The sequence below is a fragment of the Mus musculus genome, chromosome 11 (assembly GCF_000001635.26).
Source record: "Mus musculus strain C57BL/6J chromosome 11, GRCm38.p6 C57BL/6J".
Lineage (NCBI taxonomy): Eukaryota > Metazoa > Chordata > Mammalia > Rodentia > Muridae > Mus > Mus musculus.
Genome location: NC_000077.6, coordinates 81,967,630 through 81,990,506, shown reverse-complemented (window position 1 = coordinate 81,990,506; position 22,877 = coordinate 81,967,630). Strand labels below are relative to the sequence as shown.

The 22,877-nt window shown below is 47.3% G+C and overlaps 1 protein-coding gene and 2 long non-coding RNA genes across 38 annotated transcripts in view; 2 read left to right on the top strand and 1 right to left on the bottom strand.

The window, feature by feature from the left end:
- Gm11419 overlaps positions 1-22,282 on the bottom strand; it is a 27,556-nt gene extending 5,274 nt beyond the window's left edge. The window contains exons 1-7 of one of the 25 annotated variants that reach the window (XR_003949734.1): positions 22,152-22,282; positions 14,576-21,714; positions 14,356-14,476; positions 11,327-11,445; positions 7,135-7,226; positions 3,217-3,367; positions 305-2,009 (exon numbers count right to left, since the gene is read on the bottom strand). This is a non-coding gene — a long non-coding RNA (predicted gene 11419). Of the gene's footprint in view, positions 1-304; positions 2,010-2,825; positions 3,368-7,134; positions 11,760-14,327; positions 21,715-22,151 lie in introns of those variants that run through there. The other 24 variants (XR_003949735.1, XR_003949736.1, XR_001780109.2 and 21 more) reach the window with 24 other exon arrangements.
- Gm31522 lies at positions 3,352-9,929 on the top strand. 12 transcript variants are annotated; one of them, XR_880049.2, is made up of 6 exons: positions 3,352-4,942; positions 5,077-5,133; positions 5,893-6,011; positions 6,432-6,496; positions 6,777-6,874; positions 8,554-9,929. It is a non-coding gene; the product is annotated as a predicted gene, 31522 (long non-coding RNA). The 12 variants fall into 12 exon arrangements; XR_001780119.2 differs by lacking the exons at positions 5,893-6,011; positions 6,432-6,496 and having other exon boundaries at positions 3,352-4,632; positions 4,848-4,942; XR_001780118.2 differs by lacking the exons at positions 5,893-6,011; positions 6,432-6,496 and having other exon boundaries at positions 3,352-4,693; positions 4,848-4,942.
- The window catches only part of Asic2 (acid-sensing (proton-gated) ion channel 2), a 1,088,234-nt gene continuing 1,087,467 nt past the window's right edge, over positions 22,111-22,877 (top strand). The window contains exon 1 of the mRNA NM_001034013.2: positions 22,111-22,877. Within this exon, the coding sequence (NP_001029185.1) occupies positions 22,323-22,877 (555 nt within the window). The 5' untranslated portion in view covers positions 22,111-22,322.

The window sequence follows — 22,877 nt, the reverse complement described above, 5'->3', positions numbered from 1 at the left end:
ATAGTTATGACTTCATTTTGTCCTTATTAGACTGTTCTAACTTCTGCAAATACCCATCGATTTACATGTAGAATAGAGAAGCTGTCTCTATCATGAATTACTTTGTAAATAAAATAAAATAAAAAAAGATATTTTGTAAATAAATAACTACATGTGAATAATATATGTAGTTAAAGTATGTAGCAAAATGTTTGGCTTAGGGACCAGGGCACAGTCAACTTTCTCTCTCTGAATTCAAACCTCCCTCCTCCTCTTCCCTTTCCCTTTTCAGCCTCCTCTTCTTTCTTCTCCATTAGCAATCTCAGTTTATTTAAAGTTTATTTTAATTCTTAGTGCATCTTTAGCCTCACAGGGAAACTGGCAAAAGGTGTAGTGTTTCCCAGTATGCCCCTTCCCCTATGCCACTTCCCTTCCCCTGCCCCTGACACCAGCCAGGGCTTTGTCACATCGCTGTCACCCACAGTGCACTGTGTGGTTGGGGCTCTCTCTTGCCTTCTCCAGTTTACACAAGTGTCTGTGATATAGCCTCCATAGGACCATACTGAGAACTTTGACTGACCTAAAACTCACGTTTTCATCCAATCCCTGGCAATTACTCATCTTCTTGCTGTCTACATAGTTTTCCTTTTCCCAAAATTTCAGAGAGTTGAGATGATGCAGTTTCTGGGTTTTGGCTCCTTTGTATTGTCTTCTTCCACTCAAGGATGTATGTGCGACTTCCTGTCAATGTTTCCCTGGCTCAGTAGAGGATCACTTGCTAAAACCGCCTAATATTCCATCTGTGGATGTACCACAGTTTATTTATCCAGTTGTTTACTGAATAATGCCTTTGGTTGCTTCCAAGTTTGAGCAAACATTGGTTGACAAGAAATGCAGATTCTTCGTTGCTCTCTGAGTCTCATGACTCTCCAGTCTCATATTAATTAGTTCTGTCCTATTACTTACCCTGCCTGTCTGTTGCTCAATGGCCAGTTGGATGACCCCAGATGGTGTCACAGCATTCGGAGCATTGCTAGGTAGAGTTAGCTTCTGGACAAGGTCCATTCCTCCTGGAATCTTCATCTTACTAAAGAACTAGGGGATGTAAGGATGCCTCATCTTCATCTAGATGTTATAGCATGGTGGTATAACTTAACTCTGCTGTTTGCAGGATTCTACCCATTTTCTTTTTCAGCAATAAAATACATTTTACCTTTGGGGTTGCTTTTTCCTGAGACCCTAAGACTGAAACTAGAATAATAGTGTCTAGACCCTTCTGCTGGGGGTTGCTGGGTTTCCTTGGTTACTGTAAAGAAATAAAAATCACTACCTTCTCAGTGGTGTTTGGTAGGAACAGTGGGTCTCTCAGCTCCAGTGTGAACAAAAAAAGTTTATGGTATAGCTGAACATCAGTGAAAATCAGGCCAGGCATTGTCTCCTCAGCAAGGCTGCAGGGAGGTGACCTTATAGTAGGAATGATAAGGGCCTGAATCTTGCCTTTATCAACTGTATGCCTCCCTACTCAAAGTCCCCAGCCACTGTCTCCGAATGCTACGGAGCACATACTTGCTGTTCTTTTATTAAAAGAAATAGGCCTAGAGGTTCCAGAAGAGAAATCTTACTCTTCCTTCTTCCTAAGGGGGGAGGGAGGCAATCAGACACAGGCCAGCTTCTACCAATGAGCTTCACAGCCATAGAGCCTGCCTGGTCTAAGCTCCTTCATTTATGCATAAAAAGAACTGGAGAGATTGTCTGGGAGTGGGAGGAGCGTCTGTTGAGGGATGGATACCATCGGTTCAGAGGGGTCACAGGCTTGCTGTTTTTACTTGCTGTGATTACTGTTGTTGTTGTAACAGGAAAGGAAGAGGGATGGAGGAAAGAAGAAATAACAGCACACGTGTTGCCTTCATCTTGTTCTCCACTGGCTTCTCAAGACTCAATCTGCCATTCTTCATGAACCTGGATACAGCTGTGGATTTAGATAACTCTGTCTCTTCCTCTCCTGACCTTTATTATGGCTGCGGAAATCTCTGCGTGAGGGATAAATAATGCATGGTTTCAGTCAAGAGAGGCAGGAACTCAAGCAAATACTGCAGCAGTGAGGGAGTCACATCTGTCTCCAGAATATGATTTTTTCCAACCCACTTCTCCCTACCTCCATCCCCCACCCTGCCAGCCAAGATGGAAAAACCCAGAAGCAGGGTTCTAACAGTGCACTGAAAATGTTTACAGGGTTGAGGAGTTGGCTCTGTAAGTCAAGTTCAAGTCTTAGAAACAGGGAGATCTGAGTTCGTGTCCCCAGCATCCATGAAAAAGGCTGGGCACACAAGAGCTGTACTAACAACCCCAGCAAAGGGGAGGCAGAGATAGGATGGTCTCTAGGGCTTGCTGGCCAGCCGGGCTAGCTAGATCAGCAAACTCTGGATTCAGTGAGAGACTCTGGCTCAAAGGAATAAGGTGCAAAGAAATAAAAGAAGACACACCTCTGGCCTGGAAATGCACACACAAGTGCATATACACACACACAGACACACACATGCACTCACACACTAACACACACACCTGGGGGGGGGAGGGAGGGAAGGAGAGAGACAGAGATAAAAACATAGAGACAGACAGACAAACACACACATGCACACGCACACGCGCGGGCACACACACACACACACACACACACACACACACACACAGAGCACCTACAGGTTTGATTGTTACTGTTGCCATCTTAACCATATTTCTTCTCCCCTTCCCTATCAAGCCTTCACTGCAGAGCATGGGTAACTCTGTATCAAAAGTTTGCCAAAGTTAGTTCCTGGACATATGTGCAAAGGAAAATTTCTAAGTACCTTGTGGGAACAGACAGAAAGAAAGAAGAGAGGAGGTCTATCCTGGTCAGTCATGCTGGTTTGGGACATCAGTGGACAAGCAACAGGGGGCAGGGTCGCACCTCAGGGGATCTAGAATTCCTTCTGAGCTGAAGCTTGACTTTAGATAGCCCAGGGTGGTTTCTATGGCAACATGGGAAACAAAAGCCTCCTGGGTCACCTGTGGGATGGGAGGCTTGCCAAATCAGAACCCACAGCTCCTTGCAGTTACAGCAAGGATAGACGAAGCCACAGCCTTAAGCATGAAGGCACAGCCTTGAATGCTAATGTTTAAACCAAATTCAGAATCATCTCCCACAGAGACGGCTCTTGCCCTGTTTGCACAGGCACCCATTCTGTTTCTTATTTATACCTGTGCTTTGCTGAGGTGTCGGGGACGATGACTGCTTTCCAGTTGATGGCTTAAATAAGGACCCAGATACCTCATCCTCAAATGTTTGGATTAGAAAATGAGCCGGGGAAGGAAATGATTGTAGAGCAAAGTCTCCAGCTTGGCTCCTGGTCTGTGGGAGGAAGTCGGAGGCAGTAACAGAAGTGAAGTTTGGGGACTGTTTGCTCATTTACACATTGTCTCAGACTCCCCAATTACATACCTAATTAAGAGTTGGACAATTAAGCAAACAGTTTAAATGTATGATCAGGGAGTTTGGGATTAACACCCGGTACAAGAAAGAGGCACATCTGAGCCTTGGAAGAAAGTATAGAAAGGACCGTTCCCCCCTGCCGTTTCTTTCAGAGCTCAAACCGAGACTGCTTTTCCATGGAGACCTCTGTTACCTTCTAGAAATGTCTTCCAGTAACCCATAAAGTCCATGTCCTTAAATGTCAGATATGGAAGCGATAAGAACTAGAGTGGAAAGGGCTGGAGAGATGGCTTAGCGGTTAAGAGCACTGACTGCTCTTCCAGAGGTCCTGAGTTCAATCCCAGCACCCACATGGTGGCTCACAACCATCTGTAATGGGATCAGAAGGCCTCTTCAGGTGTGTCTGAAGACTACTACAGTGTACTCACATACATAAAATAAATAAATAAATCTAAAACAAAAAGAAAGAAAACACTAGAGTAGAGAAAGGGACACAGCTGTTCATGTTTGGTCCAGTGCTGGCCAGACCTGCAGGTGCCAGCTTATCTTTTCTCTCTATCCCAATCCTGGTTCTTTTACTCACCCCGAGAAGCCATGAAAGGATTGTTGGTGCTTATATGTTCACAGGTCCTTGAGAAGGAAAGTGTGTGATGCGCATGTGCATGCAGGTTGATGTGTGTGGTGCGCATGTCCATGCTGGTCAATGATGGGTGTGGTGCGCATGTGTATGCAAGTCGATGTTGGCTGTCTTTCTCAGTTGCCTTCGGCTTTACTTCTTGAGATAGATCGCTCTAGTAGCTCATCAGTTTGACTTGGTTGGCTGGCTGATGAACTCCAGGGATCCACCTTCCTAGTGCTGGGATTACAGACGTGTAGCCGTGCCTGCCTTCTTACGCGGATGCTGAGGATCCTAACTCAGAGCCTCACGCTTTTGGAGGAGGCACCTTGTTGGCCGAACCATCTCCTCAGCTCTAAGGGGTGGTGTCACTATGACTCCTCAGATGCTGGTTACAGCCCTCTGCTCTTTGGCCTAGGAAGATGCTAGGTGGATATATATCTGGCCAACCAAAGCCCTGGTACGACTTTATCACAGACACTAAATGGTTTTTGGTAATCACTGAAAATCAGATTCTTGCTCTTGTTTACCAGGTGTTTCAGAATTACCAGCTCACAAAACAAAAGAGGTGAGAGGGGAACTGACTTGCTCCGTGTAAAGGGCCCGTGGCAGCACTGGGTGAAAACGAGGTAACCTGTTGGCCAGGATGAGGAAATTCAGTCTCAGGGTTTTTGTGAGAGCCAGGAAAGTCACTGACTCCAGATGCTAAGGGTAATTGGAGAACATGCTCAGGAGTCACCCGGGGGAAGCTGTATGGTCAACTTCTCTCGTTCTTACTTCCAGTTAGATGTATCCTTGCATCTCCATGGCAACCCAGGAGCTTCATCAGTTTCATTGAATCCTTGCTTGGGGAGATCTTGAGGTACCAGATGGGCTAGGTAAGTGCAGAGGCTAAGATAGATAGCTCTGCAGAGCTTTATCCCTAACCAGGGTTGTAGGGGGCTCGCCCTGAAAGTGGGGGCAGCAGTGTAAGCAACAGGTATTTACTTGGTAACTTCAACACTTCCTCCAGTGGGGTGCCATCTCCTGAGTGTTCCAGAACCTTCCAAAACAGCATCACAACGATGGGGTGAGTGTTCAAACTGCATGAATGTATGTGAGATATTTCACGTTCAAACTGCAGCAATTGCTTTCACTGGGCTATCTCAGGGAATAAATGGGTGGCTGCCTTCACTGGGCTATCTCAGGGAATAAATGTATGGCTGCCTTCACTGGGCTATCTCAAGGAGTAAATGGGTAGCTGCCTTCACTGGGCTATCTCAGGGAATAAATGGGTGGCTACCTTCACTGGGCTATCTCAGGGAATAAATGAATGGCTGCCTTCACTGGGCTATCTCGGGGAATAAATGGGTGGCTTCCTTCACTGAGCTATTTCAAGAAATAAGTGGGTGGCTTCCTTCACTGGGCTATCTCAAGGAATAAATGGGTGGCTAGATGGGAAGCTCTTGTGATGGAGTCTATCCAGACAGCCCAATTTGGTGCCTGCTTGCCTGCCATGGTTGCTAAGATTCTTGTCCTCCCTGCCATTAGACATGAAGCCCCTTGAGGGGAGAAGTCTGGGTCTGTCTAGCATCAAATCCCACAGTGCTCAATGCAGTGCCTATAAGTGAGTTCTCTTCCCTGCGTGCAGAGGGAATAGATCCTGATGTGCATCCTTAGAGATAAATATGTGAACTTCCTGCGTTCTGTTTCTTGGCTAATCAGTGCTAGAGATGAAGGCTTTGGGGACTTAATGATTTTTGAAAACTAAATTCAAGGTTAAATTATGAGTCAAGCCAAGGGTATAAACTGCTAGAAGCAATTTACTCATATTTCAAGAGCTGTTCAGTCCCAGCCACTGAGTTACATATCCCTGGAGTTGTTCCCCTCCTGTGATCCTGCATCTGCATCTGGAGCACTCCAGTCACGGTCATGCCCCTGCCACAGCTCTCTGGCAGGGAAACCAAGGTACATGGCACCGTTTAGTGGAAGTGCCTCAGACTTCGTGTTTTCAGTGTGAATTTACTAGAAAGCAGGGGATGTTTGCCCTTGACGTGTCAGTGCCTTCACATCCCGAATTCTGTGATGGTTCTCAAATAATGTGGGGAGGGGTAGGTGTGAAAAATCAATGGTTCACAAAAGATATGGGGATGGAATGGGAAATGGGACTAACTTTTAATCTGATCCTTCTCCTGCTTAACTTGTGGGCTTTGTCTTTCTCTAAGTGAGGACTAGAGTCTCATGATCTGATGGGTGATGTGTGTGTGTGTGTGTGTGTGTGTGTGTGTGTGTGTTGGGGGGTAGGGGTGGAGGTGGTAGCTTAAAACTCTTTTAGGCTGCTCAGGGTTGCCATATGACCCTCATATGTCCTTTTGGGCATCTTCTCAGGTGCCTGGGATTTCTCTGTTCCTCTAGGCATTCCTGACTGAGTGATGTCCAGTTATCCAAGTAGAGTAAGTTCTTCCATACTTGGAATTAAGTAGGGGTGTGGGGGCTTTTCTCTAGATCACCATCTTTAGAAGGCAGGCACTTTGCTTTGCCTCATACTTTTAATAACTAAGCATGAGACACAGTGGCAATGTTCAGGAGAATCCTCTGACTGTCTCTGAGAAGGACACGCTGGCTATCCTGAGGACTGGACAACTTATTTAAGGTGTGGTCCCTGGTGAAGGAAGGCATGTTGCTGGAGGTCTTTGTATGCATGCGGAAGCTGCTTTTTTCTTGGCTCTGCAGGGACCTGGGGCAGTGTGCACCAACCTGTAAAGGGATGCTGTAGACTTACAAGGCAGAAAGAGCTGACAAGAGGGTCACCCTGATCCCAGAGGCACGAGGTGAGTTGGGTGAGCAGAGTGTAGGGTGGTGGGTTCATCAGGGCACATGAATAGGAGAGAGGAGATTAAGTGGGCTGGTCAGGAAGACCAGGCTAAAGCATACTGTGTCATGGAGAGTGTCTCAGTCATTAGTTCCCCTGACATTTTGCACAGAGCTAGGAACAAAAGTACCCTCATTAATGTACTCGGGAAACTCGTCCTCTACAGTGATCTTAGTTAGCTTCTACAGTTTAGACTAGGCTCCTTGTCCATACACTTACAAGAGACCATTCTCAACAGCGACCTCTGGTGGTGATGGTGCAAAGAGCCTTGATACTCAAAAGCTGGAGCGACTGGGAGGAGGTCCTTGGACCTGCATTGAGGATGAGAAGAAGAAAACTCAATTAAGGTCAACAGTGAAGGAGATCCTGGGATTTGTGCTAATTAGGGCACAGTCTTGGAGTGCTTCATTTAAAAGTAACAAGAACGTAGGGCTATGATGACATCTTTAATTAATAAAATGGTTCATACCAGTTACACACAGTGGAGAATACTATTATGCAATGGTATCACTATTTAGCATACATTGTTTAATGGCTGTTTGGTTGAGGGGACAGAATGAAGGCTCATAAACCCCACACTCTAATGGGTACCTCACATGTCAGATAACTTGTTCCTCACGACTTGGCAAATACTCTTAGCTCTTGTCTGCACCTGGACACTTGAAGGACTCTTCTCCAACAGAAAATAGTCAGTTTCCAAAACTAGGCTGGCCCTTCGAAATGCTGCCATTGGCAAGATAGGAGTGTCCCTTAAGTAGTGGACAGTGGATGCTTTGGCCATGACTCCTGCCTAATGCAGATGAGGGTGGGTGAACTGAAATGGGGCCAGGAGAAGCCTTTACAAAGGGGACGTATTCTGCTGATCTTCAGCCAGTCAGCGTGATAGCAATGGTGAGAGTACTACGCCACGGCCAGCAGTGCCTATAGGTGAGATGAGTTATAGCACTCTGCTGTTAGGGTGGGAAGGGGATACAGAAAAGCTAGCTGACAGGATGGATTGGGGGACAGAAAGCGGGAAAGAGGACTGAGGGAGGAAGGGAGAAAGAGAGAGGCTTTAGGACAAATGGTTGTATTGTTTCTGTTGAAATATGAGATGCACATGGGTGATTTTGCAAGGAGCTCCGCCAAAATCACAGGAGGTTAATTATTTTGACCTCCATTTCCGGCTCTCGCACTTGACTGAGGGCGTCTTCAACAGGCGATGACACCACTGCCCTCAATAACACGTGCACACCGACTAATGATCTCTCTGGAGCGCAGCTGTAGCTCTGGAAGCAGGCATTGCGGCCAGGGCCCCAGCATAATTACTGGCAGCTCCTCGTCCACTTTGGCAAGAAGCAGAAAGGAGGCTGTTGTTGAGTTTTATTGTTTTCAAGGGTCTGTGGTTCACCTTGGAGTGTTGGAGAATATAGGACCATTAGCAGCTTGTTTGTGCAGAAGCTCTGGTTACAGTGAGCCTCAAGGACTGTGACTGTCTTGTGCACTGTTGCCCAGGAGGCCTGGGACAGGGGAGGGAAATCAGAGAATAAAAGAGAAGATGCACATGACACGCCTCAGATCCGTTGAGTTGAAGTTACTGTTTTCCTTTCTTAGCTTTGAGTCTGTCTAATTATGAAGTTGTTTTTAAATTTTTTTCAGATGCATGCCTGCATGTTCTCTGTCCTTGGTGATCTGAGAGTCAGCAAGCCAGTTCTGCAGAAGAGATGGACATTCTGACACCATAGGCTTGACTTTGTCATTAGTTAAAGAGGCCTCTGTTTTTTAATGTTTCCATGTATATGAAGAACTATAATGGGGAACTATTTTGGAAAACCATGAGGTACAATTAGGGTTTGCTTTCAGCCTCATTCACTAATTCGACAAATGTGGGTTGTGTCTCCATGTAACAGGGGCTGTTGCTATAGTGAGCCACACTATGAGCCAGTGCGGGACAGCAAAAGACCTGGAGTTTTATTATTTCCTGCTCAAACAAACAATGGTGCTCCTTGTCTTATATCTTCTCCATCTTACTGGCCACCATATCACCACTGAGCAGTGGTTCTCATAGGTGTGAATTCCTGAGGCCTGGAACAACCGCCCACTATTTCCTAACCTCGGGACTCCATGAAAACCACAAGCCAGAGACTTCCCGCCCATGGTCCTCAGGTGCCTTGACTTTCATGGGAGTGTCACAAGATCTACCATAGGACTGTTGACCTTCAAGAGAAAATGGATGTGGAGCAACTGATGTGCCCCAGGAAGCTCATGATGGCTGTTTGTTCTGAAACATCCCTCTAGGAAGGCAGTGTGTGTCCTTTCTGACTAAGTTGACACAACTTTTGGGTGCTGTATATGCATGTGTGTGTGTAGGTGCACATATGTGCTCATGGGTGTGGAAGTCACAGAACAACCTCAGGGTCATTGCTTGGGAGCTATCTTGTTTTCTGAGACTCTCACTAGCTTAAGACTTAGCAAGCAGGCTAGCCTGGCTGGCTAGAGCGCTCCCTCCCCAAACCCACAGGCTCTGCTAGGATTAGAAGCACACTCCAGCATGCCAAATTTTGCATTAGTTTATTTATTATTTTAATGTGGCTTCTAGAAATTAAACTCGTGTCCTCATGCCTGTAGGTGCTTTAGCTACTGAGACATCACCAGCTTCAGGGGACAGAGGTTTTTAGATCACAGACTTTTTTCCTGTGGTATTCCCACATAGCAGAGGGGGTACAGAATCAGCACTTCATGGCCTGGAAGGTGCAAATGTTCATAACAGTGGTCCCATCCATCTCAGGAAAATGGTCCTGAAACCACCTGTGAGTTTTTGTCTCCTGGGGCCTTAGGTCCCCCTTGGCTCGTGAATGTTTAAATCCCTTTGATCATTCCCTGATTCCTGACTAACTATACTCTTGCCATTTCTCATAGAGTTGAGACAGGGAGGGTGTCTCCAACACAGATGAAGGGAAGATCATAGCCCCCGAAGGTGTGAGTTCTAATCACCTGGCTCTCCTTTGGACAACAGTAGGAACTGTTTTACAATTGCCAAGTGTGTGTGTGTTTTTTTTTTTTTTTTTTTTTTTTTTATCCTAGGCTGACTTTGAGCTTGCTATGTGGCCAGAGATGACCTTGCACTTCGGATCCTCCTGCCTCCACCCGTGGAATGCTGGGATTACATGCATATGGCACTACATTTCAGTATATGTGCTGCTGGGGGTGGAATCCAAGTGTTTCGTGTAGCTTTTGCTACTCCACTTTAAGCTCCAGGAACAGGCTGTGCTACCATCCCCTGCCCAGAGAATATTGGATCTGTGGATGAAGAACACAGACACACACAGACACACAGACACACACACACACAGAGACACACACAGACACACACAGACACACACAGACACACACACACAGACACACACACACACACACACACACACACACACACACACTGCTCAATTTCAACCTGCCTTATTGGCTCAATTGCTGGGCACTACTAATCTCCCGTGGCTAGTGTGCCCTTCCCAATCAATACTCTTAGCTCAATACTCTTACCTTTCAACCTGCCCTCAGCTTCAGTTGCTCAGTTACCTTAGTCCCAGTTCAACACCCTAACTTCTCTCCTGGAGAAGCAGCCTATGGCTACTCTGCCCAAGATCTTACATGGCTGGCCACCTTTTGTCCCCCCTCCCCCCTAAGCATGTCAAAAAACTCCTTTCCTCACCTGTGTCTCCTTGCCTCTTTCCTTCCACCCAGCAATTGGCCCCTGACATCTTTACTGATAGATCAAGAACCAGTTGGAGAACAAGACCTTAACATCAATACCACCCCCTACAGCCTAGAGTTTATGAATGTACAGGCAACCCGTCTACAGACTGAGCTATGGCCCCAGCTGAGCTATCAATGGTCTCTCAGCTAGTTCTTGGTGCCTTATGCGTGTCCACTCATCACATGGACTGTCAACCTCTTGAGGTAGCATCTGTTCTGTCCTCTTTAGAGGTGAGCAAATAAAGATGTAGTCAAGAATACAACGGGCTTCAAGTAGCCAAGCTGGTTTTGTGGAGGTCAGCATTTACACTCATCTCATACCATGGTTCTTGCTTTCTTTCCCATGAATACTTGAGGCCTCAGAAGGCACGGGGCGGCGGGGGGTGGGGTGGCAGGGGGCAAAGAGTGTCTCAGTGTCCCTTGACTCTTGTTTGAAGCTCATCCCCACAGCAGATGAGCCATGAGCACATAATTTGTCCTCTTTAAACCTGGATCCCTGTGATTACTGGGGTTCTTTAAGAGAACATCTGATCAAATAGATCTATCTATCTATCTATCTATCTATCTATCTATCTACATATATATGTATCTACACACACATGTAGAGGGGACTTCACACACACACACACACACACACACACACACACACACGTAGAGGGGACTTATTAGATAGGCTTACATTCTATGGTTCAGGCACTCCATCAACAATGGTCTCACAATGGAAAGGCCAATGACTAGGTAGTTTTTTCAGTCCACCAGACTAAATGTCTCAGCAGTCCCCAAACTGGTGCTGAAATCCTGTAGGAATCACAAAGAGCTGCTCGTCTTTAGTCTACACTGGAATCCTGAAGAAGTAGTTTCTCATATCAGCAGAGGAATGTCTTAGAAACAGGGTGGATAAGCTTGGAGGCAAAAAGCAAAAGCTTCCTTCTTTCATGTCCTTTTATGTATGAGCTGCTACCGGGAAGCGTGGCTCAGATTTAGTGAGGGTCTGGCCACCTCTAATGATCAATCAAGAAAAATCCTCCACAGGCATGCTCAGCGGCCTGGAGATTAGTGGATTCCAGATGTAGTCCAGGTGACAGCCAAGATTAGCCTGAACAAACCTTTCACTGGAAAAAATAATGCACAGAATAACTGCCCAGTGTTGTGTATGGTTAGTTTCCATTGTAGATGGATTTGCTTATTTGCATGAGATCCATCTACAGGGAGAAGAACCCCAGAAATCATTTCAATGGCACAAAAGCCACAGAACTAACAAGTCTGTACTGAGAGGGGAGCTGCCTACCGAGAGTCCACCTCCCCATCCTAGGCCAGCATGCACTGTTCCTTTAAGAGCCACCATGAATGTTGTGTTTTCAGGTGACAGCCTCTCCATGTTTTCCCAGCAAAGTTAATGAAATGTCGCTGGTGCTCTTCCTGAACCTCCCATCGTCTCTCACACAGCCAGGCTGGCAGGTCCACGTGCTCCCCACCGATCTATTTTTATACCACCACATAATAATTCATCCTCCTAAATATATCCATCATCCTGGATTTGCATTTTTTTATTAAGTCGCCTGCTTGCCTCCCATCGTTTAATCAGTGTTGACTTGACTCAGAGAGCAGCCTGACAAGATGTGGATCCAAGTCTAGCCTCTGGCAGTTTGCTCTGTAACTTGGGGTGATCTTCTCCTATTAGTGCAGGTCTTAGCACACTCATTTATAAAATGTGGGTGGGGGCCTACAGGGAAGAATGGTTGTGTGACTCATGAGAGAACTCTCCTTGTCAGGGATTACCACTGTCAAGGGTCCATCTTTCTATGGACTCTGTGTGTGTGTGTGTGTGTGTGTGTGTGTGTGTGTGTGTGTGTGTGTGAAGAGGTCAGAGGTCAACCTGGAGTGTCATTCTGGGGACTAGAACTTGAGTCCTCATGCTTGCATTCTGAGCACTTTACCAACTGAGCCATTTTCCCAGTCCAGTACCCGTGGGATAACTGAGCAGCCTCAGACAAAGCAGGAATTCAAGCTCAAAGACTGAAACAGATCAACCCTTCCCAGCCCTTCCTTGATGTATGGCCTTGGACCTAGGGTTTAATCTACTTGCACCTCAATTAGAGAAGAGACAGCTGTGTACTACGAATAATAATTATATGCCCAGCCCTAGGCTAGGTGCATCCCTCAGTGGTTTCCAGCTGGTGGTGATGCTGCCTCCAGGGAAATTTTTTTTATTGGTACAACTGAGGCAATGAGGTGTGAGTACTGTTGTCATGAGGGGTGCTGTGAAACTCCTCACAGTATATCCAATATCCCAGGTACCATAGACTTAGCCAGCCTAAAGTATCAACAGAGCTGAGGTAGGGAAATTCTCACTGAATCACACAATGCAAATGGATTCTTAAAACAGTTATCAGCACCTGAGTGTCACTGAATGTAGCTGGTGATGTCTGGACACAATAACAGACCACTCTGCTGTAACTCACAGCATGGGGACAGTATAGCTGATGTCATTTCTTCTCTGAGTCCCCTCATTCTTGCTTAGGTACAGCTCTACCACACACCTGACCTCAAGTGTCATAGCCTGGCCTTGATCGCCTAACTGGCAGCTCCTTGCATGCAAAGCATGTACCTGGCTCCTCTTTCTCTCTCTTTCATGCTTTCCTGCTGTAGCCACACAAGGGACATGCTCTGTCACCCTCAGGGAAATTAGTCCTACCCAAGAGCTGGCTGACAGCTTGGCTTCTAAGTGTGGTTATGGAGTGGTGGAAATACATAGTTATAGGAGCCCAGCATTCAAGGAGGGTGGGGCTCTAGTAAGAGGCACTGAGGAGTGAGGGGGTAATGAGCCCTCTAGTCAGAGCTCCAACCCTCACAGATCACACTGAAAATAAAAGAGCGACCATCTCTGAGTCAGATCATGTGAGGGTGACTATTTTCAGAGCCTCTGAAGGCCATCCCCAAATATCTGCAAGAGCCTGCAGGCATCCTGTTGCCTCTGGGAGAAAACAGAAATCCAACTAGATACAGTTAAAAACTGGAGTCCAGTTTGCAAACATGTCTTAAGGAGCATTATGTCCTAGCAGAGCACTTGATACATCAGCATTGCTTTGTAAGAGGCAAATGTCCAAAGCAAAGTTTTCCCACCCACCTCCTTTACACTCAAAACTGATTGCAAATGAGAACCCTGTTCTTATCCCCTGGAACCCAGATGTACCTTGATTTATGAACATTTAAACTCCACTGCCCTGTGGTCTCGTGTTTGTATTGGATTCATGGCTGTGCCTTCCCCAGTTTGCATGGAGGTATGGTGAGGAACCAACAAAGTTGCACAGGGTGGAGCTCATCCAAACCTTCCTTTCATAATAGTAGTAACCATAATGGTGGCTGGGCTAATGGCATCTACCATGGACAGAACTTTTATTAGCTACTTAGTGGGCTTCCCACCTTAGCTACCTATACCTACCTATCCTTTGACATTGGAGCTGACTGTCCCCACCTTACAGATGAGCAAAGCAAGGCAAGTTAAGTAGCATGCTTCAGGTAACATGACCAGTGTGTGTTGGGTCCTGGATGTAAACCTACTGATTTCTGTCCCTCCCACCCAGGCCCTGTACCTTTACAGATACACCCTACGCCTCCAAAGGCATGGGGAAACAGCCTGACTTAGCCATCCTAGACTCATATCTGAAGTTCACACTTACACAAGTGTTGGGACTGTGGTCTCATTACCTTGCCCCTTTAAGCCTGGTCTGCTTGCTGGTAAAAGGAAAAAAGGGGGCAGGTGTGTGCATGACTCCAGGATACACATCTCCCGATGCACAGAGGTTTCTGTCCTTCCATGGGATTTGACCTGCAGAGAATGAAATAGCACATCCCAATGTCATGGCTTCCGAAAAGCACAGCCCTGTGTCCACAGTGTATTGAATAATGAGAGGATGCCTTCACTCACTGGTCTCTTTCCACACTGCTCTAGCAAAGGAGTCAGACCCAAATTAATAAGCTGTAGATCCTTAATAACTCAATCACTTCATCAGACAGGAAAGCAAGGACACACCCATGTGCATCTATCCGCACAAAGAAAGGGTGGGGTGGTTTCTTCTGATCTTTAACTGGGACTCCTATTATTGTGACAGACCCAGGGATGTCATAGAAAGAACATTGTCATCTTAGGCCTGATCATCAAACTGGTTAAGACCTTCATCTCCCATCTCCAATCTCCCCCCTCCCTCCCCAGTGCTTCCTGTTGATCTCTTATGGGCTTCCCCCTAGAGCTGTGTCCACAAGCATTCTCAATCAAAGCTCTGTGGAGCCAATTTGGGTTGGGAGAGGGCAGTAGGAAACAACAGTAGCAGAGTGCAAACAACCTGGAATCTGGAATGGAGTGAGTTAATTGGAGCTTAGGGCCCTTCAGCTCTCTGAGCCTACAGTTCCTTCTGCTATGGAAGTCAGATGCGATAATGTCTGTTTGAGTATGTCATCAAGTGTGAACAGAAAAGAGATGTTAGCCAGTACCTCATCCAACAGGTGAAAGATCCTCATGAAAATTGAGATCATGTTTTTGGCTCTTGTTTCGCTTTGCTTTGTCTTTATTTCTTGGAGCCCTATTGCTCTCTAGATGGTCCATAGGGCTACTTCCCCATGTAGCATCTTTACATTACCACATTATGAATTTAAAACGGGAGTCATGTTGACTTACAGAAAAAAAAAATAAAGCTGAACAGAGATGTATTTCTCCTTTTTCCCTCGCAGTCCTGACCTCTGCTTTCTTAAATCCCCATTTCGTTATGCTGTTTTCACTCGGCAGTTTGAAAGAACTAGAGAATACATGAATCAACTTGACACGAATAACACAACTACTTACACAGAAGATACAGGATGCAAGTAAGTGCAGGGGCTCCGTGCTTTCTGATTTGGGCATGCCTGTGGGCTTTTCAGGGTACAGAGTGCTGAATAAAGATGGCAGGCAGGGTGGGACACACACGGGTGCAGGAGGTGCTGCAGAGTTATGGCTGCAAAGAGGATGCTCAGTAGCCGCTGCAACCCCACATGCAGAACACAAGGGGGAGAGGCAGCTCCACTCAGAGCAGTGGAAGCTGACTCCACACCTCCTCTCCGCTACACACAATGCTGGCTCACCTATGGCCAAGGTGGTACTAATAAAGTTTTTGTTGAAAACCTGCTGTGGATGGTTGACTTCAGACCTGTCTGTGCTCCCCCCCCCACTCCCCCTTGTGCGTGAGACAATTGGCTCTAGGGATCAACTGACCGAGAGAAAACAAATAGTCATGGTTTCTTTCTTCTACTTTCTTCCCAGGGGACAGAAAGGCAGAGACAGACTAGGAAAAGGTCTGTACAATGAGTATGAAGAAAGGAAGCTTTGAGACACAAGCCAGAGAGGGGACAGCAAAGGGTGGCATAGACTTACTTCCCCCGTGAAGGAGCCTGAAATCACATCAGAAACCAGGGCCTCCTGATGTGGGTACCTCCCTACTGCTGGAGCTTGCTTTATTTATATGAGCGAGGATACCTTTAAGCAGGTGCTCTAGATTAAAGGCTTTCGGGATCAAAGTAGCTGTGGTCAGACATGGTCCCAAAGCCTCCTTTGAGAGTAGTGGAGAGGAAGGCAGCCCACCCAGGAGAGTCCAGTTACAGGGAGATGTGTCTTGTTAAAGTAAACAAAATCAGAGTTAAAAGTACTAATTCCATACTACAAGGCAAGGGTGCATTTGAAACGGATTTTTGCTTATTAAAAAAGTGCCTGAAGGGCAAGGCACAGTTTGAAGTTGTGAGCTACATAGCTGTTTTCACAGTAGCTGCTACTTACTGAGTACCCACCTCCTGTTTACACAGTTTATTTTTGCTATCACCATCCTGTGGTTAGGGTGGCAGGGGCAGGAAAGTGGAAAGGGGCTTGCAGGGAAGCCTTGGATGTCCATTCACACATGCAGGGAAGGCAAAATTGCTCTCCGAGGGGGCAGACAGGCGGTGGTTTCAATTCCTCAGTAGCCCCAGCTCTCAGCTACACTCACGTGCACAGATTAGGAAGTTGGAAATAACCGGTGTGCAAGGCCTGACATCAGGCGTTTTCCAGTTCAGTGACAGCAGCTGAGTCTCTGGGAGCAGTAAGGGATAGAGTCATGGTTGGAAGAGCCTTTACCTCCCCAGGACAGGCCCCAGGTCCATAAGAATGGACGAGTCCCCACTTCCGTAGCCTCGACAGCAGAGTGGAGCCAATTCATCACGTGTCTATTGATTTCATGAATTCCTACAACCTGTTTCAATACACAGCCCCCAACCAGCCAAGCAGCTGGGGAGGGGGCAGAGGGGAACCGGCTGTCAGGGTCTTTCTAGGCAGAGGGAAATGCGGCAGGAAATGGCACAGAGCAGTTTGGCAGGGCTGGTAAACAGCAAGAGCCTCTATCAGGCCCACACAGTTGGTCTTGCGTGATGTCTTAAGCTGCCCTTCACCACCTACAAAGGCAGCCAGCCCCACAGGGCCTCAGCTCTACAGACCCTGAAACTGAAAAGTCGATTGGGAGGGGAAGATTGTGTCTGACAAGTGACAGGTGATCCCCCCAGTGCCCTGGCCCTACCCTCATCCATACTCCAGCAGATAGTAACATGGGGTTAATGACAAGAATTTCAGGTTCCAGCTCATTTTTATCCCATTAGCTGGGTATTTATGATTTGGTCAAGGCCAGTGTCAAATTGTAGCAGCAGCAATAGTAGCAGCAGCAGCACCACCAACAACAGGAAGTCCGAGGAATGAGTTAGCACAAATGAAGAAAACAACACAGAGATGTTCTATGGTTTCCTTAAGGCAACACAGCAAATTAAACCTATCCCAGTGCCAGGCCAATTGGCAACCAAGTCCCATGGGTCTACTCTTTCGAAAAGGTTTCTTTAGTTTTCACCTGGAGAGCAAGCAACAGTAAGTATGGTTTTAAGAAACTACTCTCTTGGAGCCAGAGATGGCTCATCCGTTCAGAGCAATGGATGCTCTTCCAGAGGACCCAGATTTGATTCTCAGTACCCACATGGAGGTTCACAGCTGTCTGGAACTCCAGGCCTAGGGGATCTGACACCCTCTTCTTGCTTCCAAAGACACCAGGCACACACATGTTGCACATGTACACATATATACAGGCAAAACATCCATATGCATAAAACAAATAAATACATAAAAGAAAGGACTCATTAAATGCGTGGCTTTGCTTCACATCTCTCCCTGGTATGCCCTTCATAGAGAATTATTTGCTAAAAGTTCACAGAAGAGAAGAAATAAAACTCGTTGCTGTAAGAGTTTGTTTATAAACCAGTCTGCTGCAGGGCTATGCTCGGGTTAACCTTTCTTACTGCCATGAGGAACCAGGAGGAAAAGTTGCACAAGAAAGACATGGGAGTTTGAACTAATAATTCCATCTGCGTGTTAGAAAAGAACACATTTTTTTTTCTAATTATGGGTGATGGCAGCCACTGCCAGTATCCAATACACGTTAAGTAGCAAATTAGCTTAGGAGCTGATTACAGGGCCCACCCTGTCTAACTCTGCCTGCCACTGTCTTCAGGAGCAAGAGAAAATTGCACTCTGCCCAGAAGCCTCCAAGGGAGTCACATTTAGGGCAGGCCCTGGGGAAGAGAGCGCCCCCTCCTGGTACCTCAGAGCAGCAACAGAGAGAGATTCATTAAAAACATCCATTCATTTGTTCTTAAGCAAATAAACAGATTTTCCAGAGCAAAACTCTAGGATTATGGGCTAACAGGGGGTTAAATTGCCCAATTTTCACATGAATTTATCTGAAAAGCTTTTTTTAATGTTTAGCTGCGAAGTGCACAAAAAAGACCATAATTATACACAATTAGGGCAGCACCTAAAAAACTGGGCCAAGTAGACCTACTCTAAACCTGATGCCTGTCTGCCTAGAAAGACCCTGCACATGCCCCAGAGCTAAGAAAAGGTAATGGGGATTTGATTGATGCTGCAAATGTTTAACAACTGAGCTCTACAAAAGCATTTTAAAGAATAAGACAATATCTAACGTTTGTGCACAAACCACAGTGTTAATTACAAGAGATTCTTACCAGCCAAAGAGGGCCCTTAACAAGAGCCGTGCAGGAACACTTTTATTAGCCATCTTTTGGAGTAACTAGCACTGTACAGAGAATGGTATGGTGGCATCTCTGTAAAACCACTGTCCATCTCTGGTCCTCCAGTTCTGTGCTAGTGCTTCAGTGGCATACATTGGCATCTGGTGCAGGTCTGTGGGCTGTCTCCTCTAGCTCAGACTTCCCTGTTTCAGCTTTCAGCGATTAGACCACAGGACAAGTAGCCCTTCTCAGTTTCTTCTGTGAAATGGGTTCAGTGGTGCTCTTGACATATGACAAATCCACAAGAAAGCCCAGCACAGAGTCCAATGACTTGCAATGAAAGCCACAATAAGTACCTTTATCCTCTGGTCTTCCACCCATCCTATAGTGCCTACCCTGTTTGCAAGAGTTAAGGAGACCCTGAGATCATCTTTGGGCCATGCAAAGGAAGCAGAAGAGAAGGCAGCATTATGTTTGACTTTGGCTTCCAGGTATGCAGTACCTGAGGCAAATAAGACCCTGGTGAGCTTTAAATGGTTCCCCAGTCACCTGAAAGAGAATAGCAAACATCGACAAAGCACCTTCTCCCAGCATTGACTGAGAGTGGCTGACTGCTAAGTGTCTAGCTTGTATAAACGCATCATAGCTTTATCTCATTCCTTTGCCATTCCAAAACTCCACTACTGTGGAAGAGGGGATATGAAAGTTCAGAGCCCATTAGGCACTTCCTCCAAGGTCACAGAGCAGAAGGAGGCAGAACAGATGGGGGACACAAACTCCCAGGTCTGCATGAGTATACACCATGTGCCCCGTCGTGCTTGTGACTGCCAATCTGATATGGGGTGAAAGAGGCATGAATGGGCACATATTGGGGTGGGGTGATGAGATCTACTGTAGGGTCTGCACACATGAAAAAATGTGTCTGAACAGAGAGAAACTGACTCCAGGAGAAGAAGAGGGGAGGTGACAGAGCCTAGCACAGGTAATGGTTGGTGGGGAGGGGGCAGAATGTGGCAGGAATTATAGCCATTGTATCCAGCTGGACACAGATGAGATTTGATGAGATCAGAGCTGTTGCACAGAGCTGTGCATCTGCACAGCCTTCGCTTCCCTGAGCTATGAGGTTGATCAATGGTGGGATGTGAATTTTATTCTCCTTGTTTCCCCCAAGCCAACGTAGTATCTGTAGCAGAGTTAAAGGGGAGTTTAATGCTTATTAATTAGACTGATGAGCCAAAGGTTGGTGAAAAGAATCAGGGAGTCTTCCGTATGAGAAGCCTAGATTGTAAGAGCAACAAGGGTTGTCGTCTGACCAAGAGAAAGAAGGCAGGGCATCTATACATGTGAGGAAGTGGTCTCTGTGTGACATATGGAGACATAGCGCAGGGGCAGGGGGGTAGAAACACTTTCCTAAATTTGGGATGGGGAAATTTGGGCCTGCTTTTAAAACCCTGCTTCAGAGGTGGACATACCCAGGATGACGTCTCAGCTCTCACTTCACTGGTCCTGTGATTAGGACACAGCAGTTCATTGTGGCAGGCCTGAGTTTTCTCATCTGTTGGATGGCAATAAAACCAAGAGTATTCACTTCTCGAGGCGACTTGGTTTTGGTCCTCCTGGTTTACAAGCCTATGCCCTGTTGAGACCAGGACTCTGGGTTAGCAAAGGCACAAAGCTCCTCCCATCCAGTCTTGGTCATTTGCCTTCTGTCATGTCTTAACATTCCTGACTGATAAACTACTGAGGTCATGCTCCACACGCATGTCACCTCGGACTGCTTTCTGGGAACTGTCTCAGTGGATCTGGCTTAGCAGGAGGCTGGATGGGTCATAACATCATTGCAGAATGGCCATCAACCTAGAAGAGGATGATCCAAGCCACCCTTTTCTCCACCTTTTTAAGCCTGGCATCCCCTGAAGATGCCAGCTTCGCTCTCCAAGACACTTGCCTCCATGTGGCTCTGTCCCAGCTTGGCCAAGTGGCTCAAGTTGGCTACTCTAACTTTTAATTCCTTTCACTATGATGAGAATTTATCCCTGATGCCAGCCACTTGATCCTTGGCAAGGGGCAGGCAAGCAAGCCACACCTATCAGCCAGCAGGGACCTGACTTACAAGGGATTTTCAGGAAGAGGGAGGTGGAAGACACAGAGAGAGCCCATTCTCTCTCCTACCTACAGCTCCAGCTGTGATTCCATCTGGCAAATCCTGGGACAGAACACACACACACACACACACACACACACACACACACACACACACACCTTGAAAGGAATGGAATTAAACCAGTCCTACAGGGCACCCAGCTGTCTTCCTTTGTTAAACACAAAAAGTCCTGGCAGACATATGGGGGTGGGGGTGGGATACTTGTTGCGCTCTCTCTCTCTCTCTCTCTCTCTCTCTCTCTCTCTCTCTCTCTCTCTCTCTCGGGTTCCTATGGGCACACTGATTTTTCTATCTCTAGAAGGGCTTCTCTCTACTCTGAAGTGTCCCCCTCTAGCCTGCAGAGGGAGACCCGTGGTTTTAAAATTGCTCCCTTCGTTTTCATCATCTCTCCCATAGAGACCCCTCATGGATGTGACCCTGGAGCCCACATTGGTGCAAAACCCCTTGCCAGCATCTCACTGGCCACATGCAGTTAAGTATCCACTTTCCTGCCATCCATGGGGATAGGGGGTTAAGTTCTCCTTCCTCTGGGAGTAGCTCATTACGTGGAGTAGAAGACCCCCAGCAGATTTTTTAAAAAAGGCTAAAAACTTTCTCCATGTCCCCAACCCCTATCGGTCCTGCTCCCCTGCACAAGCCTCTCCTCCTTCTAACAGCCTTGCCAGAGGCAGGCCAGGGAGAAGGGCTCGTTTTGAGCCCAACGGTCTTCCTCTTTCTCCGGAGGCTGGAAGCAAGGAGCCCACAGAAACCCCCGCATCCTTGCTTCTCTCGGAGGCGGAGCGCAGCGTCCTCTCCCTCGGCAACAGCAGCCGCAGCCCGCAATTGGAATTCTGTCCCTAAAGGGAGGCCGGAAAAGAAGAGAAAGGGAGGATGGAGGCGGGCAGCGAGAAGCAGCGGCCAGGGTCCCATACATCCCGGGAAGAAGCTAAGCGTGTTGGCTGCTAGGATGCTGCGCCGCGGCGCCCCACCGCACTGCATCAGCGTGGCTGAGCTGACATCCCCCCATGCTTAACACGGGGCATTATGCGCTGGTTAACAGGATCCGAGCTGCTCAGCGACTTGTTTTAAGCATTTTCTCCCTCGCTCTCGCTTTTAATCTTGTCTCTAGTGGCGTGTGTAGGGGGGAGGACTTTATTTCCATTGGCTAAGCGCTCCCTTCCCACCCACATCCCTTCCACATCACCTTGGTGTCTCCCTAAATAAAACCAGCCCTCCTTATCGCCTGGAAAAAATCAGGAGCTAGAGTTTGAATGGGTTTTATATAAACACTCACCCCTGTCAGCGTGTGGCCAGGCTCTCAGGATAAACTCCCAGTGTCTGGCCTGATGCTTGCCTGGCGATCTCTGCCTTGAATGCCAAGGTTTAAGCAGAATTCAGAGCACTGGGAACTCTTCCCTGAGATCTGATCAACCTGAAGCCAGTTGCAGAACTGCACAGGGTCCCGATGGACCTCAAGGAGAGCCCCAGCGAGGGCAGCCTGCAACCTTCCAGCATCCAGATCTTCGCCAACACCTCTACTCTCCATGGCATCCGCCACATCTTCGTGTATGGGCCGCTGACCATCCGGCGTGTGCTTTGGGCAGTGGCCTTCGTGGGATCTCTGGGCCTGCTGCTGGTGGAGAGCTCGGAGAGAGTATCCTACTATTTCTCATATCAGCATGTTACCAAGGTGGATGAAGTGGTGGCCCAGAGCCTGGTCTTCCCAGCTGTGACCCTCTGCAACCTCAATGGCTTCCGGTTCTCCAGGCTTACCACCAACGACTTGTACCACGCTGGGGAGTTGCTGGCCCTGTTGGATGTCAACTTGCAGATTCCTGACCCGCATCTGGCGGACCCCACCGTGCTGGAGGCCCTCCGACAGAAGGCCAACTTCAAACACTACAAACCGAAGCAGTTCAGCATGCTGGAGTTCCTGCACCGGGTAGGCCATGACCTGAAGGATATGATGCTCTACTGCAAGTTCAAGGGGCAGGAGTGTGGGCATCAAGACTTCACCACA